This window comes from Orcinus orca, chromosome 1 (genome assembly GCF_937001465.1).
Source record: "Orcinus orca chromosome 1, mOrcOrc1.1, whole genome shotgun sequence".
Lineage (NCBI taxonomy): Eukaryota > Metazoa > Chordata > Mammalia > Artiodactyla > Delphinidae > Orcinus > Orcinus orca.
In genome coordinates this window covers 210,367,427-210,387,791 of record NC_064559.1, presented here as the reverse complement: position 1 = coordinate 210,387,791, position 20,365 = coordinate 210,367,427, and the positions used below count along the sequence as shown (strand labels likewise).

Here is a 20,365-nt window from a genome sequence, read left to right as displayed (position 1 = left end):
GAGCAGGAACCAGGGCAGTTAGACACGGAGCCGCCGCCTTCCCCACAGGCAGTACCTTCTGCAGGTCGGCGATGGCCTGCTTGAGCGTCTTGGCGTCGTCGTAGCGCTCCCTCTGGGCCGCCTCGTGCTTCCTTTCATCTAACCTGCGGATAATCTGTGCCACTTCCGGATCCTGGTACATGTCAAAGGCCAAGTCATCTAGTGGGGAAATATAGTCAGACTTCCTAAAGGAAAGGAAAGGGTACTTTAGAGCCAGTTTCAATCTATGTGACGCTGCAGGGGGAGAGTGGGCCCCGTGCTCAGTGCTGAAGACACACAGACAGTCTGGAAAGGTCCCACCCACACCCGTTCCGGAGCATTTCTTGCTGAGAAAGCAGAGGCTCAGAGAAGTCAGTAACGGGCTTCAGGTCACAGAGCAAGTGCAGGCAGGTCTTGCTGACCCCACAGCTTATGCTCTTGACCATGAATTATATGCACACGGGGCATCTGAGCCTTCAGTGTGTTCATTCACTCGTTCAGCAGATATCCCGAGTGCAGACCGTGCAGGGCTCTGCTCTGGGCGCAGGGACAGGACAGAGCATGTGAATCATTTGTAGACGTGGGAAAACCAAAACCAAAGCCAGCCATGAGCAGGCCCCAGCCCTGCAGAGGCTGGCTTGGTGGCCCAGGCCGAGTCCAGGGTTGCATTTCACGCCACAGTAATGGTGACGAGCATTAAAGACGGAGAACTGCTACCACTGGGCTTGTACCTCAAAGTGTCTGATCGTATGACATCACCATCCAGTCCTGCAGGAGATCAGAGAAATCCTTCCCAGAATAAATGACCTAAACGTGATCTGAATAACCTGTTCTGGATTGCGCACCGCCTCCCTCTTTCCTCCCAATTCTATAACCGGCCAGAAGCTTTCTTCTGGGCCTGACATTTAGAACCAGGACGCCGTTCTAACTACTCGACAGAAGCGTTAGGGGACACGGTCCAGAGCCTCCCAATCTGCTGCATCAGAGGCAGGAAGACGCCTGCTGTTAGCTTCGCCTTGGGTGTCCTTGCACACAGCAAGTATCATTAAAGAGATTATTTGTCATACAAGTTTGGTTGGTTAATAATATACTCAAACAGGACAGGGGACCACATCACCTTTCAAAGGCAGCCAGGACCCCCTTTCCCCAGGCCTTGACTCAGGCGGCTGTGGGCACAGCAGCGGGCACATGGCCACGGCGGCTGTGAGCGGCTCCGTTCATCTCAGTGATGACTGAACAAGAGCACGTTTCTGTGCTTCCAAGATCCGTTGACTCTTCTTACCTAAATACACACCACACGCTCAAGTCTAACTCACTCTGCCCTGAAGTTCCAGAGGCGAAGCCAAGACTTCATTACAGTATAAAAACCCTACGAAGGACGAAATGATGCTGCAATGCCCAGGCATCAGCAGCGCCCACTTTCCACGATGCTCCAGCACTGCCTGTGGACTCAGCCTTGGGCGCTGCCTACAACCTTTCAAGACCTCCCTCTACCTTCAGGAAAACCCTGGCGGGGGGTGGGTGAGTCAGGACAAGAAACTGCAGTTTACCATCCCCCGTGGCTAACTTGATAAAGAACTGATTTAAACAGAAACCACAATTCCCCAGAGGGCTCTTGGCGATACTAAACCCGGTAAGTGAGCTTAGTCGTCCCTGTTCACCAAGGGCAGAGCCGGGGGCAGCACCTCCACGATGCTGAAGGAAGTACCTGCCGTCAGTGCTCCCCCCGTGCTTCTCACCCCCACCTGGCAAGGTGAGGACTCCAGCAGGCGGGAAGGATCCGGGCTGAGGACTGAAGCAGAGCTTGTGTAGGCGGGATGATGGGTCACCCTGCGCCGTGACTTTTTATACACGAAACTGTAAGCACGGCCTCCACTCCAGTATGCCATACTCAGCACCACCCAGTGGCTCCGAGCAACGGCACAGAGAACTGACGCCACGTTTGATGCAAACGGAGAGCCAGCAGTTCTGGCCATGTGCGTGTGAACGTGGAAATACACCACAGGTCATGTGCAAATGTCAACTGTGTACTAACATCTAAGCATCTTATCTCTTCGCTATTGGGAAGCTGCCGTCTGAGAAGGGGACCTGGGTATTGTTTTGAATCCCTTTCTCTTTAGGCCGGGCGCCTGTGGAAAGGGTCCCCCTACTTTCATAAACAGCAGACACATGACAAGGGTGCTGAAGGACTCTGTCCCAGAGGGGCACCTAGGGACAGAGGGTGTAAAGTGCCGTGCCCTCGGCCTTGCCCTCCACGCCTGACTTGCTAAAGAGTCAGCAAGATAGCGAAGTCTGTGTAACTGTCCACGTGAGGAGCGTGGAGAGGAACTTACAGAAACTGATGTGACATGCAGTTCTCACTCCCTGAAGGAATGAGGTTTTAAAGGAGACATAAGATGAACTTTGGGGTACCTGGTAATCTGGGTCAATTAATACTTCGATTCTTACCTATGAATTTGCCTGTGCCACCAAAATACCAAAGGACGGCTGACAGAGCTTTTATCTGAATGCATTCGAGGAACTGGCTAGTAATACCAGAACATACAAGAAACGAAGTCATCTCTGCAGGGCAGTGAAAGAAGATGTGCTGAATAAAACGGTGACCTTAATCTGCAGCGTATTTAAGACAATCCCATCAGTGGCTTATTCGGCTCCAGACTGAATGTAGAGGCCCCCAGGTCCAGGATCCTTTCTTTGGAGCTGACTTGCACTTTTATGATTCCAAGGAAAGTTACAGAAATTTATTGCCTCGGGGGTGGGGGGCAGGGCTCTTACCCAGAACAAGTTCCTTCGAGAGCTGGGTCCTCTGTGTTGTGCCCTAGATAATGATCAATCAGCTTCTCTCTAGAGGTCTTTGGGGGAAAAAGTTATGCTTAGTATCTCAGAGAGAAAAGGAACAACATAAAACAGAGATGATTTGACATAAAGGTGTCAGTCAGGGAGCTTCAATGATCCTAGTGCCCTGGAGGGACAACTAAAATTCTCGAGTAAAGTTTAATACAACAGCTGCTGAAAATGATCTGCTAGCTGTTCACCAGATAATTTTGTGAGGACTTTTAGGATGATACTTTTGTGACAAAAATAAACGATCCCCTCTTGTTAGAAATAAATGTCCCTCTTCAGGAATGAAACTTCCCAAACTTACAATATTGCTTTCATCACTGAAATCTGCAGGGTCTCCAATGATATTTATTGCCACCAAAGCAACCTAAGAAAGAGTTAATCAACAGAAATTAAGCATAACATGTCTGACATGACTTAACCCCTTTATAACAAACTCTGAGCCACACTGTCATAAAACGGGATGAGGTACAGCAAAATGCTTTAGCTGTAAAATCTCAGGCTAATATAGAATTATTAATGACTTTTATAAATTATATAAGTTAATATTCTAATGCTGAACCAAGAGGGTATTTTAATGTTTAAAGGATGTTAAAACAATACAGCTAAAAAACCTCCAAAGTTTTAACCCAGCTTTATATCGAACCATCCACTCAAGGTTAAGGATGGGGTCACATCTACATGATCGTGGTAAATTAGACAATGAAATGAAAACCTACGTTAACATAGCTTGGTTTGTCCAAGGCACTGATTCTCACTTGACGGGGAGGAGCCGCCTTCGCGTACCCCCTTCCTTGAGAATCACGGTTGCTGAACTGAAAACTGAGGAATTACTGGTGAATACACAGATGGGGTGGAGGAGGGAAAAGGCTCAGAATTCTGCTGTCAAATACGGACCAGGCACCACGACTCTGTCTCAGAACTCTCCTTCAGCTCACTTGCTCAGCAGAAAGCTCTGACTTGCTGGAATGCTTGCACTCCTCTTGGAGGGGGCAGGGAGTGCTGTAAATATCTGTGCTAATTAACAAGACTGCTTTGGACACAGTTGATTTCCACTAATATTCTTTATGCCAAAAAAATAAAAAGAAGGGGAGGGAGGGAGCTAGAGAGATTCTGGACTGTATGCATCATTAAACCGCACTCTCAATTTCCACCAGGGGATTTATCTTGTAAAAGTTTAGGGGGTTTATGTAGAACAGTGCTGTCCAACAAAAATAATGGGCTGGCCAAAAAGTTCGTTCGGATTTTTCCATGCGGTGTTACCTCGAAAACCCGAACAAACTTTTTGGCCAACCCAATATAATGCAAGCCACATATGTAATTTTAAGTTTTCTAGTCGACACAGTAAAAGAAACATTTAAAATTGATTTTTTGATTTTAACAATATATTTAAAGCTAATGTATCCAAAACATCCTCCTCTCCTTGTGTAACCGAGCCTGGGTCACACGTGCAGCCCATGCACTTGGACCAGCCACGCTCCCAGCGTGCACAGCCGCACGTGGCCGGTGGCTCCGAACCGGAGCACGCAGCTCCAGGGAGCTTAGCACTCTCCCACAGACACCACCTTAGAGGAGGAGTCTCAGATGCCACAAAGCAGGGGGCGGGGTAGGGGTGTCACCAAGGGGAGGGCCCATGTGTCTCACCTGATTATACACATTGTACTTGTTGATATGGTTTTGGTGAAAAATCAGCTTAAGAAACTGTCCTACTGCATCCACATACACCGATTTCAGTTCCCGGGCTTTGCAACCTGTCTTTTCATTGTCACAGAGAGAGACGTAGCTGAAAGAAAAAACACAACTCTGGAATCACGCTGATGTGGAAATACGCTGCCTTCGGTGCCCACTGAGCTCCGCAGGTTTCAAGGAAAGTTGTTAGGTTTGGAACGAAAAACCCTAGGGAAGAAAGTCCAGAAGTCAAGTTCTAAATAGTTCTCTTAAGATAAGCTCTGCCCCTGAAAAGTGGCCTGAATACGACCGACAGGAACACTGCCCAGTAAGCACACTCAGCACCAGGCCGGTGTTCGGAAGGGTGTGCTCTCCACCCGCACACAAGTACGTAAGACAGCGCCAAGGGCAAGGGCGACTCCTTAGTTTTTAATTGCTTTGAGGTGGAATTAGGCTAAGAGTTCCCACCGTACATGTTAAATTGCATTCTTACCCAAGCCTTCGAAACCGCTCTGCTTGATACGGTGCGAAATACTCAGGCAGGCTCTCACTAACGTAGAACTCGATTTTACTGGAAATCATATACTGATGAGCAAGCAACTGTAGTTTTCTTATTCGACATCTCTCCACCATTTGAAGAACAATTTCTTGTGGAAACTGGCAAAACCTGAAAGCAAACACATTTTTGTTTTATCTGCAGGATCTCCGTAGAGGGTCGAGGGATGTTCGCAGCCACGCTTACACGTACGTGTCAGGTCTGTGGGTTCTGACGCTGCCGGGTCCCCGGTGCTGTCCCCGCCCTCTGGCCTTCCAGTCGCAGCTCGAGCTTGGAGTGAAGGTTTGATGGGGTCTGCCAGCCCCTCAGCGTGAATCATACTTGGAGCAGTTAGTTAGTGGTTTGAAATGAAACCCAAAGTTTATCACGAGATAAAAACATCAATCTAAAGATGCTGTACTAGCGAGTCAAAGGACTTTCCACCAGAACCTGAACACTTCAGGAAAGCCCTTGCTTTACAGAATCCTGAGTGGAGTGAGCAACGATCAGTACTTCAAGAATGCCTCTCAACGCTCGCTCAGCGGCCAGGAGAAGCCTACAACTGTCCACGCTGGAGCTTCTAATTCTGCCCAGAAGGGACACAGAGCATTAGAACGTCACACTGCAGTATGTGATCACGACTGGGGGCGGGGGGCAGCACGATGCTTCGACAGCGGGCAGCGTGTGCGCCGAGCTGGCCAACACTGGGTGCGCACGACAGTGGGCATCGAGGGCATCTAGAGCCGGGGAAGCACCGAGGATGCGACAGTGGGAAAGGCCCCTCCAGCACGCGTCACGATCCTCCTCGAGTGCAGTGGCGACCTGGCCACTGGCCGGCCTGGCCCCTCTCCCGCCTTTCCTCCCAGCAGCCCCAGCTGAACTGCACCAGAGCCAGCCTGCCCCTTCTCTTGACCCGATCACCCCATCAACACACACGCACACTCACTCACACTCTCACATTCACACACACACACACTCTCATACACATACACTCACGCTCATACGCACACAACACACAGTCACACAGTAACACACACAGACACACTAACACACTCATACACACTGAAACTCACACACACACTGACACACACACACCCATTCACACCCTCACACAAATACACTCAATGCTCACACTCACACACACACAACACACACACTCACTCACATACTCACACTCATATACACTCAGAGTCACACACTCACACAACACACACACACACACTCACACACACGCATACACTCCAGAAAAGCCTGAGGAGCCTCCCATGACCCTGCCTCCGTCTCCAGCTCCCACCCCGTTTCTCAGCTGCCCCCTTGGCCAAGGTCACAGGCCACCACTGACCTCCACGAGGCTGAGTGCAACGTACACCTCATGGTCCTGACTTCCTGGGCCCCTTCCTGCCTCGGGCTGCCTTCCCGTCCGGCCCTGACTGTGCCCTGGGCTGGGTTCCAGGTTCCCTTCTCTATCTAGACTCACTGTGAGGCATCCCACCTGCCCTATGGCTTTGAAAACCTCCTAACAGGGAGGAACCCCAAGTAAATACCATCCTGTGTCCGAACTTGCACATCTTGTTGGTGACTTGACATTGAGTGCAGGCATCCTCAAAGCACCAGATGTGACCCAGACAAACACACCCCTGACCCAGCTCCCCAAGCCGCCCCAAACAGCCTCCTCCCCCAGCTTTTCAGCATTAGCACCGCACCCATCATGTGGCCCGTGCCTGTCCTCACGCTCCTAGCAGAGGGGCCACCATCAGTGGAGAGGACAGAAAGGAAGCGCACAGGAAGGATCATCAGGCGGGATGGATGGGACTCTGGAAACTTCTGTGTTTAACTGAGGGACGTGAAAGGGTGAATGGGGAGAGTGCTGCTGAGAAAGTGGGGCCAGTGACTACACGTATTCTGGGGGGGTGATCCCTGGGGTTTCCTAAATGCCAAGGTTGTAAGAGAGAGGCATGTGGGGCAGGAGGGCAGCCAGGAAACTGGGAACTTAGCAATTCGAGCCTTGAATACCCTTCAGTCAAGCACTGCTTTAGACATTTAAAATATTTACTTTTTTTTTTTTTTTTTTTTTTGCGGTACGCGGGTCTCTCACCGTTGTGGCCTATCCCATTGCGGAGCACAGGCTCCAGACGCGCAGGCTCAGCGGCCACGGCTCACGGGCCCAGCCGCTCCGCTGCACGTGGGATCCTCCCGGACCGGGGCACGAACCCGTGTCCCCTGCATCGGCAGGCGGACCCCCAACCACCGCGCCACCAGAGAAGCCCAATATTTACTTTTTTTAAATGCAGGTATAGACATAATTGGCAGTGAGATCATTCTAGACATAAGGACACAGTAATCTCATGTGGAAAAAAATCCTTTATAAAAAAAACAAAACCTCCAAAACTGTTTAAGGAAAACTAAGATGACTGACAAAAGTTTGAAGCTGTATATTTTAAAGCCCTTCAAAAAAAGGGCTATGGGACTTCCCTGGCGGTCCAGTGGTTAGGACTCAGCGCTTTCACTGCTGAGGGCCTGGGTTCGATGCTGGTCAGGGAACTAGGATTTAGCTATTCAAAGGTAGCTTATTGAGAGTTTATAGATGAATCAAAAATACCCCTCAAACTGATGAAAAGAAGGGACAATACACTGTGCAAATCAGTGAAGAGAAACTCATCTAAAATGGAGCCAGAGGCCCCGCAGGGAGGGTCTCAGGCATGGACTTCCTTCATCCGGGCAGGGAGCAGCAGACTCGGCTGCCCCAGCAGCAGAAGGGACACTTTCTCCTGGTCCAGTAACAGCCCAGCCAATGAGATGCTGTGACCACCCCAAACCCTCGCTTTCCTCCAATGGACTTAGGTTCAAAGCAGCCCCTCCCAAGTGCCCCTTTTCTCTGTAAAATAAGGTTTCTCCCTCTCCTTTGTCCTCAGACTCACCTATGCTTTCACCAGTCTGCATGTCCCGAACTGCAATTCCTCTGCCATTCTGGAATAAGCTCATTTTGCTGGCAAAAACAACTGGCTATTTTATTTTTAAGGTTGACATCGCATGGTGTGCAGAAGTGGGTTCTGGAGGAGACGGAGCCTGGACCCACGTGTGACAGCCGCCCGTGCCCCGTGCCCTGCTCCCCTCCCCTCCCCTCCCCTCCCCTCCCCTCCGGGCAGCGAGAGCCCTCCTCCTTCTGGGCCAGGAAGCCTCCTCTTTCCGGGTCAGCTCCCTCCTTTCGGTTGAGTGCTCTGACTTTATTGGGATCTGCTTGTTTTCTTTTTGGGAAGGCTTTGTCCCTCAGGTGAGTACTCACTCATTTGTTCCCCCTATTGGAAGTGTGCTGGAATTTTGGTAAAATTCCACTGGAATCAGGCTGTTTAGGGATTTTTCTTTTGCTCTTGAGGAAAGCTCTAAGAAATGGGACCCCAGTCACCTAAATGCTCTAAGGGCACCCTCCTTCGGGGACCCTGGCTGGTTTTATGTTTAAAAACTATAGTCCTTCCTCATGCACATTTTAAACTAAATAGACTGACTTAACCCCAAATACTTCAGAATACCAAGGGCCATTATGGGGAACTTTCAACCTCTCCAAACTTGTTTCTCTCAGAACCAAATTAGAAAGCAACGGCTCTAAAACTAAACAGACTGAATGGGATGCTTATCTTAATCGGTACCTTGGAGCTTCCAAACACATCCAGGACTCTAATAAAACTGCCTCTTTACAAAATACCATTCCTAGACTAACAGAGGAGAACAAACTGAAAGAAGACAAAACGGCTCTGAGGCCTCTCCCCTGCCCCCGCCCCTTGTGCCCCTGCGGCACCTTCCCTCCCCTTCTGCCCATTCTCACCTCCTCTGGGCCCTCCACCCGCTCCTAACCCTCTTGCTGAACTCCCCTTTTTCTCCAAACCTCTCCCTGTTTCCCCCTCCCCTGAACTTATTAAGTCCTGCCCTTTTAAAGCTAAGCCTTCTAGGGGTCTAGATGCTAAATCCCTAGTTACTTATGTTGCCTGGACTAAAGCTGAACTTCTAGCTATAGTCAAAGATTTTCCCAAAGTAACTGAGGACCCCCATGGATTTGCTGAAGAACTTATCCACTTATAAACTTATCAACCTGGCTTCTCAGATTTATATCAATTAGTCCACATGCTTGCTGGTGAAGCTCAGGCCTAACATTGGATGAAACTTGCCTGATGGGAAAATCCTGAAAGGGATTTGGAAAAACAAACCCTGACTGTTAGCAGGAAATCCAAGAACTTGCTAGAAATTTTCACTAAGAGTTTCAAAAGGTTTTCCTAAGCATGATGACTGGAACAAAATTCAGGCTTTGCATGCAAAACCTATAAAACCTGTTCACGGCCATTGTAGTTGTCTTCAGACTGTCTTTAGAGAAAACTCTGGTCTTCTTTTGGATGTTGAATCTGCTTGGGTTGCCTTTAACTCTGTGTTCATTAATGGGCTGAATGGGGATTCTCTTTCAGTTAAAAGGACCAGGATGGGGACTTCCCTGGTGGCGCAGTGGTTAAGAATCCACCTGCCAATGCAGGGGACATGGGTTCGAGCCCCGGTCCAGGAAGATCCCACATGCCGTGGAACAACTAAGCCCGTGCACCACAACTACTGAGCCTGTGCTCTAAAGCCTGCGAGCCACAACTACTGCTGCGTGCCTAGAGCCCGTGCTCCGCAACAAGAGAAGCCACCCCAATGAGAAGCCCACGCACCACAAGGAAGAGTAGCCCCTGCCCATTGCAACTAGAGAAAGCCTGTGCACAGCAGTGAAGCCCCAACGCAGCCAAAAAAAAAAAAAAAAGAAAAAAAGACCAGGATGGAATGGGAAACCCTGTCCACTCCAGGTTTGGTTAATTTGGTAAATCAGCGCATTTGCACGCTAGACAATTCAACAAATGGAGGCCCCACCCTCCCCGCCAAACAAAACCTCTTGGTCTCTGTTATTACTGCAAAAAGCCAGGACACTGGAAAAAAAGATAATTAAAGCCTAAGCACTGCTGGCACCTTCAGCCCTCTAAGCAACCTTCCCAATGTCCTTCTAACCCCAACGGCCAGGCTCTGAGGAACTACAGGGGGCTCTGCCAACCCTCCCTTTTAATCGGCTCGGAGAAACGACACTCTGGATGGGGATGAATCTCTGTGTCCTTACTGACACCACAGCTACGCTCTTGGTGCTCAACCCCACTGCTGTAAAGCAGCCCTGCCTTGGAGTGCTAAACAGTTCAAATAGTGGGGGTTTCTAACTAACCCCCAAAGATCCCCGTCTCAGAACCCGTTCCCTTTTGTTTAGGCCCTCCGAGAGACACACACTGTTTTCTCCTTAGGCTCCTTCATCCTTATTCAATCACTGGGCAGAGATTTCTTAGGGAAATACCATGCTGGAATTTTTCTCCTGAAAGGGGGAAATAGTTCTAGAATTTGACAGTAGCCATCAAAATAGCCAAGCAGGGAACTGAATGACCTTCGATATCTTTTACTTGCTCTGTCTCAGATGCATCAGAGGTGATTTCAAGGATACTCACTAGTCACTTGTCACCACTGGATCAGCTACCACTTTCCCTGGGGGCAAAATCTCCAACTGAAATACACAGACTTCAGTGCTCCTCCCATTAAGAGTCAAACATATCCCTCAAAACTTCTCCCCAGAATTAATCAGTACCTTATAATTAAATAAAGAGGTCCTTCAAGGCATCAAGCCCATAACAGAAGATTTCAAAGCCACAGCCTCATTATCCCTTGTACTAGTCCCCGTAACACCCTGCTTTGCCCGTGAGAAAACCCAGCGGCTGAGGATGGAGGTTTGTCCGGAAACTGGAATAAGTGACACTGTTATCCCTGGCACCCTGTCTTCCCTCAGCCCATATGCGACTAGCATCCATTTCTACTAAAAGCAGATTCTCACTGTAATTGATCTATGCACTGCATTCTCTAGCATTCCTGTTGATAAAGCTACTCTGTATCTTTTTGCTTTCACTTGGGAAAGAACAGTAGACCTGGACAGAAATGCTTAAGGCTTTTACTGAAAGTCCTTCTTCTTCTTTTTTTTAAAATTTATTAAAAATAAATTCTTTTGGCCGTGCTGCGCAGCACGTGGGATCTCAGTTCCCTGACCAGGAATTGAACCGCGCCCCCTACAGTGGAAGCATGGAGGAGTCTTAACCTCTGGACCGCCAGGGAAGTCCCTGAAAGTCCTTCTTACTTTTCAAACCTTAAAGGCTGATCTGGACAATACCTTTTTCTGCAGGCTCTACTTTATTACAATATATGGATGGTTTGCTTCTCTACTCTCCTCTAAAACTTCACAGGAGGACAGCATTCACCTGTTAAAACCTTTTAGCCTTAAAGGGACATAAAGTCTCCAAGGAAAAACTGCAGTTTGCTCAAACTCAGGTTCAATATTTAGGGCACCTGATCTTAGAATGAGGCTACCTTTAGATACAGGTAGGCTTCATGGTACCCTCAACTGCCCCAAATCTAAAACTCAGCCCAATTACGAGGTGTTTGGGGCTAGCTGGCTACTGTCAAAACTAGATTCCAAATTTCTCTCTTATGGCCCAGCCCCTGCATGTTTTATAAAAAACAACAAACCGGACCCTATTATTTGGGGCGATCAGGATGACATAACCTTTGGAGCCTTACAGAAAAGCTTAATAAGGGCCCCTGCCCTTAGACATCCTAATTGTCAGCTTCCTTTCTTTCCCTTTGTACGTGAGAAGGAGGGGAACGCCTTTGGAGTATCATCCCAAACACAGGGACCATCATCGACCCATTGGCTAGTATAGTCGACAGCTGGGCCCTGTGCCATGGGGACAGCCCCCTGGTCTCAGAGCCACTCCTGCCACTGCCCTTTTGGTTAAGGCCACCAAAAAAATAATCATGGGATTCCCTCTAACCGTCTTTGTACCCCATGCAGTAGAAGCTCTCCTGAATTTGCATCACACTCCTGTGAGACCCTCTTGCTAACTGCTCCTCACAGAACTCTTTCTTGGTGTAATAACCTCAACCCTACTGTTCCTCTCCCCGCTGCTCTGACAAAACTCTTCCAGACTGCTTAACACTGACAGATCACCTTTTGACTCCCTGCAATAGTTCACAGGAAATTCCTCTAACCAATGTAGATTTTTCATGATTTACTAATAGTTCCTATCTAAAAGATGCAAAAGGTAAACACCGTGTGGGGTTGCTGTCGCAACTCCTCTTGAAGTCATCAAGGCAGTATACCTTTGGCTACTTCAGCCCAAAAGGTGGAATTACATGCTCTCACTAGGGCTTGTACTTTAGCCAAGGGCAAGACCACCAACATTTATACCCACAGCCGGTACGCCTTTGGGGTAGCCCATGACTTTGGGATGTTATCAAAACAGTAAGGTTTACTTACCTCTGACGGGAATAAAATTTAAAATGGCTCTCATGTCTAAAATTTATTAGATGCCATACTTTTGCCAGCTGCTCTGTCTACTAGCAAGGTCTCTGGGCATTCCAGACTCGAGTCCCTGTAAGCTAAAGGAAACCACCTTGCTGACATTTCTGCCGAAAAATGCTGCTCTCAAAGGAACCAATGGCTAACCCTCTGTCACGCTCCAAAGGGATATCCCCACATCCCCCAGATGATAATTTGGAAACACTGACTAGAAATGCCCAACAACTGGCCCCAGAAAAGGAAAAACAATATTGGAAATTGAATAACTGTTGGCTTGATAAAAAGACAGACTCTTGGTTTGGGCCAAACAACAATCTGGTCCTACCAGAAATTCTAAAGTTCCCACTACTGACCACTGCACATGCCTTAAGCCACTGGTCTACTGGCAAAATGACAGAGTTCATGAACCAATATTGGTGAAGAAACATGAAGAAAGCTGTGAGAAGCGCCCACCGTGCTTGTCCCATCTGTCCAAAACACAACCCAGGAAAACCTGTCTGCACTGCAGTAAGTTGCTAATGGGCCACTCGAGACCTGGCAGAGGGATTTTATTCAGCTGCTCCCATCTCAGGGATATAAATATGTCTTAGTCATGAGTTGCATGTTTTCTCACTGGACTGAAGCTTTCCCTTGTAGACAGGCTACTGCCTCTTCTGTGGCTAAGATCCTGTTAGAAAAGATCATCTCTACCTGGGGAACGCCCCCTGCCCCTGAACTTCAGCAGCTGAACACTTTGACAGGTCTGTGGCTGGTTTTACACTTTTACTGTCTTACCATCCTCAATCCTCAGGGCTAGTCTAACGCATTAATGACATCATTAAGACCCAACTGGCAAAATTTGTAGAGACCCTCCAAATACCTTGGCCAAAAGCATCACTGTTGGCCCTTCTAAATCTCAGATCCACCCGTTTGGGAACTCACAAACGCTCACCCTCTGAGACAGTCACAGGAAGCCCAATGCACCTGGTTCCCGCCTCCTTTGATCCACAGCTGATAAACGGAGATATACTTCAATACTGTAAGGGCCTTACTGTTTCCATTGAAAGTAATCACACTTTAGTAATGTTTTCATAGCATGCTCCCAGGAGATGAAGACCTTAAGTATCACACCATGCAACGCGGAGATTTCACCTACTGGAAGGGACACCGCAAGGAGGATTCCCTTCGACCTCACTGGAAAGGCCCCTATCAGGTACTGCTAACCAACCCTTGTGCTGCTAAGCTCCAAGGAATGGACTCCTGGATTCATGTCACCTCTAAAGAGAACACCAAGCCCTGAGTGGACCTGCACACCAACTGGCAACTTGAAAGTAAAGATTTCCAGGAATTGAAGCAGACAGCATCTGATGAGACAGCTTTCCCAAGATGGACCAGGCCCATATACCCTTTTCTCACTATTGCTTCTTACCTTATTTTCTCCCTCTCTAGCTTGGACAGACATTGCTTTTATGAACATTTCCTGATCTACTGCAAGAGAGGGAAACCTCTCTGATGGTTGGATTTGTCACCAGAAACCTTGATCTGTCCATGACAGCAGTGACCCCTACTCACACTATAAGTAACTTCTCTGGAATCCCAAATGCCACTCTGTACCTCAACTGTTCCGCAGGTCCCTCGTATAAGGTGAGACTACTAAATCCGCATGCCCTTGTTCCCTGGCTTAATTTAAGCTCTCCTGAATATACATACAGAAGACACGGGAGCAGTCAGTTTGAGTCAGACCGTTTGTAAGCTGGCTGTCATGCCCATATATTTAGGAAGACTTTTAGTATGTGATAACATCATACGTGAGTCTTGGTCGAAGGCCGCCAAGTCCCTGATACCGACAAATGAGTCCATAAATGCTACTACTGATGAGGGGGTCCTACGTGTTCCTCCCGGTTACTCTTCTATATGTGGAAGCCTTGGTAATGGCCCCCAGCTTGGGCAGCTCATCATCTTGACAGCTGGAGGGTAAAAGAACAGTGTGCTTTTGCTGTATTCACTGTTCTACTTTCTCTTCATAACAGATCAGAAACCTCCCATTGGTCTATTGTGTTAAACCTCCTTATCTGCCTTACATGGGAACTTCCAGCAGGTGTATATGACCCCAGGTTTGCCTCTGTAGGGAGAGCCGCCTTTCTCCCCCCATCAGAGTAGGTGCCAATGAACACATAATTAGAAATCTCTTCCTAACATTAGAAGAGCTGGCCAATTCCACAGCCGAAGGAGTAGCAGCCCAACATCGTTCACTTAACTTATTACCTAAAGTAGTTTTAGATAAGTGCATAGCCCCCAATTACCTGTTTGCTGAGCAAGGAGGTGTTGGAACAATAGCAAATACCATCTATTGCACATGGATAAATGTCTCAGGAGAAGTAGAAATCCAATTACACAAAACCAGGGAGCAAGTGCACTGGTTGCAAAAGATTTTCACCTGATATTCCACGGTCCTTGGATTTGTTCAGCTGGCTACCTTCAGGCCTAGGGTCATGGGTCAGAACTATCATAAAATTTGGAACTGTCATGTTACTTTAAACTTTGTTTTGCATAATTATTTTTAACCTTTGTAACTGTTACATGTTAAACCTTTGTAGAAATGATGTACGCAATAGAGTGATGTTGGCTCAATGCTTTGAGATCTCCAACGTGCACAACCTTGACAAGATGTACACTTTAGATAGGAATGCTTGAGAGTCTTCCCTTCTAACCTTCCCTGTTACTCAAACATGGCCTTAAACGGTTTCCTACTGCTATGTAATTTCCCTCCGACTTTGGATGTGACAAATAGGAAAGGTCCTTCCTGACACTGAAGGACAAAAACCACTAAATGCGGACAACCTGACTCTTGATCAGTGATACTTTTGGAGAAAGTTCTTGTTCAAAAGGGGGAAATACGACAATTAATAAAAGGAAACCTCAATTAAAATGGAGAGGGGGAGCCCTGAAGGGGGAGCACTCAGGCACGTATCTTCCTTCATTCCTGGGCAAGAAGAAGCTGATTACTGCCCCAGCAGGAGAAGGAACATTTTCTACTTGTTCAGCAACAGCCCAGCCAATGAGACACTGTCACCACCCTGAACCCTTGCTTTCCTCCAATGGACTTTCACTCAAAGCAGCCCCTCCCAACTTCCTCCTTTTCTCTATAAAGCAAGGTAAAGTAAGGTTTCTCTCTCCTTTGTTCCCCAGACTTGCCTATGGTTTCACCATAGCTTGCATGTCCTGAATTGCAATTCCTCTGCCATTCTGGAATAAACTCATTTTGTAGGTAAAAGAACTGGCTATTTTATTTTTAAAGTTGATTATTACCTAAAAAGGTATGTATCTCTTCAAGATAAACTGACAGCTCTAAATTTCTTTCTTTTTTTGGCCATGCTGTGCGTTTTGCAAGATCTTAGTTCCCCGACCAGAGATCGAACTCGGGCCCGGAGCAGTGACAGCACTGAGTGCTAACCACTAGACCACCAGGGAATTCCCTAGATTTCTTTCCAAATGAATATTATTTGACAATAAAAAATTCATGCCCAGAGGCTCTGATCATTGGTGTAAACTTTGTGTTCTCTTGGAGAAGTGTGTCTCATGCCCTGAAGATTTCAGGCTCTATGAATTCCTAGGTCATAGAAGGCACTGGAAAAACTTCCCTTGCACCCTTGTAAAGACCCCCAGGACCACCTCCCACTGGAGCTATATCTATCAGTGCCTGAGCAATCACTCTTTGACCTGGGCTAACAGAGCACCCTGCCCTCTCTTTGGGAGACTTGGTTTGAGGTTACTTTCCTTTGCCTTCCTACGATGTGCTTGACCTCAGAGAACACTGTTGAAGTCAGGAGACCCCCGAGCCAAACCCATGAGTCTGAATGGAGATCAAGGCACATATACCCTTTCCTTTGAAGCAGTCTGAAAGTTTACTACTAAAACAAGTATAGGTCATGCCTTAGAAGAAATACCATGTCAAGATGTGAAAGAACCATATCAGTATTACTTTTATAAATATTACAAAAGAGCGGCCCTGTCTGTGTATTTAAGTACCTTTAATTCATGCATAAATGCTGAATAAGTGCATTTAGTAGGAAGGACCTCTGCTGAAGGGAAATGCAGGTGTGTGTGTGGCGGGGGAATGCAAGTGTATTTGCATAAAACCGTGGCCGCAGCTCACTCCGGGCCCCTGGGCTTGGGGAGAAGCAGGACTGGACTGATTCGTGAGTCTGGGGGAGCGTGGATGTGACTGAGGCTGCCTGGTGGAGGTGTTCCTCCAGCCCCCTTGGGCCTGCTGAGGCTGCCCGGGCTGGCCCAGTCCTGGGATGCTACTTGCGCCCAGATAAAGCCCTTGTTCAATATCAGCTTCATCAGCATTAAAGAGGCTATTTGTCCCCATCTGCTCTACTCTTTTGTTTCATTTCTCAGTTCACTGAGAGTGGAGTCTTGTTTGTCGGGTTCCCTCAGAAACGCCAAAAGGAAAATATATTTGAATTTTAAAAGGGATTTACATTCAACTTTTTAGCAATATATCATCTGAATAAATGTAAGTCACAGTATATGACTGAACGTAAATGTCATACAGATTTACATGTTCATGAATAGGAGCAAATAGTAAGCCTTCTATTCACTCTTGGAAAACAAGTCATGAGGAGTGAGATTCCCTGAGGAGGTGAGGGAACCAGGAGGTGAGTGGCCTCAGGCGGCCGACACTAAGTCCAGGAAGCCAGATCAGGCCCTGGGGCAGCTCAACAACTAACTCTGCCCCACCTTTGGGGAAGAATGAAGGCTTCTCAGGAAAAGACTTAAATGTTTCAGAAAAACAATCACTGGTATTACATCACTCAAGTAATGAAGACTTTTAAAGGTGTACAAATATTCCAGATGAGTCTGAAAGAGACTTGGCTAAAGTCCTGTGTTACATGAAAGCAGTGAGATGTAAAATCTTTACCACCAAGCACAGAGAATGCGGGACTGGCCCTCAATCAGGGAATTGGGGGAGGGGCAGTTCTCCTTCCTCTCTTCCATATTTGCATGCTTCTTAAGTGAATGTGGGTTAATGTTATAGGGAAAAAGGTTCAACAAATTTTCTTTAAAAACAGAAGGAAAAAAGTCCAGCGCGTAACTAGATGGGTGAGTCTGCAGCACAACCCGACCCTCGTGTGGTTCTGCCGTCTGAGTCGTAGTAAGACTAGCAGTTGAGACGGAGAGAGCCCATGCGCCCTTGAGGACCCACCGCCCTTGGCACCCCGTCTGACCCACCTCGGTGACCTCCACCCGCTGACAGTCGGTGCATGGATCATTAGTTCCCGGGCACTGAAGCCGTCTTCGTGTCCAGATGAGCTGACAACTACGAATCCAATCTTGTGGGGCATTCTGCACGCTGGGGCTGTGTATGAGAGCAGGAAAGACTGCTTTAAGGGACTTAGTCGTACATCGTAACATTGAAAGTGTTATTTCCTGCCTTGTTAATACACAAAGTAATTCCCAACCTAGTCAGGACTGTCCCATCACTTTGAAAGAGTCTCGTTCTTATTACACAATTTTTAAGATGCCTCTTGACTTTTCCCAAATATATGCCAAAAAGTTTGACCAGCGTTGTGGGTTGAACTGTGTCCCCCCAAAGCTATGCTGAGTCCTAACTCCTGGTGCCAGTGACATGACCCTGTTTGGAAACAGTGGGGACGTAAGCAAGTTAAGATGAGGTCATATTGGAATAGGATGGGCCCTGCTCCAACATGACTTGTGTCCTTATCAGAAAAGAGACAGGGACACACACACAGACAGGGAGAAGCCAAGTGACAATGGCAGAGCAGCTGGAGCACTGCATCTACAAGCCAAGGAACGCCGAGTACTGTCTGGAGGCAGCAGAAGCTGGAAGGGGCCGGGAAGGAGCCTTCAGAGGAAGCGTGGCCCTGCACGAGTGCACCTTGATTTTGGACTTCTAGCCTCCGGGATAAATTTTTGTGGTTTTAAGTCATCCAGTTCGTGTTACTTTGTTATGGCAAAAACAAGGTCTTTTGCCAAGATATGAATATAAAGATTTTCAAATTATTAAGGAACTAATAAACCAGTGTGCTAATGAGTTATACAAAAATAAGGGGAAAGGGGGCCGTTTAATCAACAACATTGCTAAATGAAAATGCTGATCAGCAGGGAGAGCAGAACCACGGCGGAACCTCAAGCACACAGGTGTTCTCCCCGGGCCTGGCGGAGGGGCTGCCTCTGGGCAGCTGCGCAAACCCCAGCTGCAGGATCTCCTCGTCTCGGTGTTTCAGCAAAGCCGGCCTGGCCCAGAGTCGCCCACCTCCGTTCTGAGGGCGGCTGCAGCGACGCCCAGTTTTGCCCACTCCTTTGAAAACAGCACCTCAATCCCAATTTCCCTCCGTGGTTCTGTCCTCCCCACACCCGGAACTGTGGGGCTGACGCCCATCCTGCCCCCCACAGATCCCCGCCTGAGGGGGCACGTTTCCCAGGCTTGGGTGGTCCATGAGTTCCACATCCCTCCTCAGGAACGGGCTCAGGGATGGAGACATGAGAAAGGACCCAAACTGGACCAAAGCCACTCAATCCCAGGACCCTGCGGAGGCTGTGGCCATTGCATAGTGTCTGCGGGGGGGGGGTGGGGGGGTGGCTGCTGGAGGCCACCAGAGGGGAGATCCAGGCAGGGAGTGGAGCTGACACGGGGAAGCAGTGCTGAGAGAGGCAGAGACACCCTGTGAGCCTCAGGACTTAAAGCCCGAGCAACTCATGGACTTCCGGTTACTCTCCAGTGACTAAGCCTGTCGATGCTCTTCAGTCGGCCAATTTGAGTGAAGTATGCAACCAAGCGTCCTCACTAACACAGAGGATAAAGACTTCTCCAGAAAGTTCTCTGGGGTAGGACATACTATTAATGGAGATTTTCAGGAGGAGGTGACACACAAGCATATCCCACATGGAATGTGTTTGTTTTAACATGCTTGATACATGATCTAGATCTTCCTTTGACTTTTACTGAGAACCTGCAGAGGACCACGTCAATAAATTAATTCTTGGCTGGCACTCGCTAATGTTTCTTGGAATATACGAACAAAAGTATTTAAAATAGAAAGAGAAACCACTATTAAAGATCCCAGTTATTTTTTATACAAAGCTCACTGCAGGATACCACAGGAGAGAAAACCAAACTAACCCAGAAAGTAATAAAATGCAGGCACAAAAAATGGACAAGTGTGATTTAACCCACAGCAACTGCACAGCCTGGCCTGTGTGCCAGCTCCCATGCCAGACATGGACTGGCCTCGCCCAGCCTTTGGCTCCTCCCACGTGCCCGGCTCGCAGCCTGGACTGACTCTCCCCTTGGCCTCCATACCTCCCCCTTCCCCGTCCCCTCTCCCTCAGTGCGAAGTCTCACTGGTCCCACCTTTGGAACAGTGACTGAATACGTCACCTCTTCTGGATCCCACTGTGTTCTCTAGAAAACAACGGCCAGGTTTCCCCACGTGGAGTACTGCCCCCACCGGAAGAACCCTCCTCAAGCCCAACCTGCTGTTCTAACCCCCGCTTTCTGTCATGGATTCTAAAGTCCCTCCAAACTTACGAAAGCTCAGAGTTAGATCCCTGTGTCCTTCCATCACCTTTAAGAGCAGGGCCTGTTACTTTCTATCCCACCTTGAAAACAGTAGGTACCTACGAAATATTTTCAACTGAGTGTGATCATGTATCCTGAAATTCCGGAGATCTGAAATACCGTTTATTCATCTTGCTGACCTGTGTACTGACCTACTCCCTTACACCATACTTCTGTGTGCAGATGCATACATGTTTATACCTTCATCACAACTCTGACACCCCAGCTGTAGAGACGAGGAAACTGAGGCACAGAGAGGCCTGGCCCAGGGTCATCCGGCTATGAAGCCACACAGGCCGGGTTTGTTCTAAAGCTGGTCAGGTTCCAGAGCCTGGTC

The 20,365-nt window shown here is 48.2% G+C and overlaps 2 protein-coding genes across 9 annotated transcripts in view; one reads left to right on the top strand and one right to left on the bottom strand.

Annotated features, from left to right (window-relative positions):
• Positions 1 to 20,365, top strand: part of TP73 (tumor protein p73) — a 680,368-nt gene that overhangs the window by 152,019 nt on the left and 507,984 nt on the right. The window lies entirely within an intron of this gene.
• CEP104 (centrosomal protein 104) overlaps positions 1 to 20,365 on the bottom strand; it is a 58,274-nt gene that overhangs the window by 36,830 nt on the left and 1,079 nt on the right. For 4 of the 8 annotated variants that reach the window (XM_033432757.2, XM_004272317.4, XM_033432758.2 and 1 more), the window contains exons 2-7: positions 17,679 to 17,805; positions 5,021 to 5,194; positions 4,504 to 4,642; positions 3,164 to 3,226; positions 2,794 to 2,870; positions 56 to 224 (exon numbers count right to left, since the gene is read on the bottom strand). In XM_033432757.2, coding sequence (XP_033288648.1) covers positions 56 to 224; positions 2,794 to 2,870; positions 3,164 to 3,226; positions 4,504 to 4,642; positions 5,021 to 5,194; positions 17,679 to 17,791 — 735 coding nt within the window. In that variant the 5' untranslated portion in view covers positions 17,792 to 17,805. Of the gene's footprint in view, positions 1 to 55; positions 225 to 1,726; positions 2,121 to 2,793; positions 2,871 to 3,163; positions 3,227 to 4,503; positions 4,643 to 5,020; positions 5,195 to 5,275; positions 5,649 to 17,678; positions 17,809 to 20,365 lie in introns of those variants that run through there. The other 4 variants (XM_033432755.2, XM_033432756.2, XM_033432761.2 and 1 more) reach the window with 4 other exon arrangements.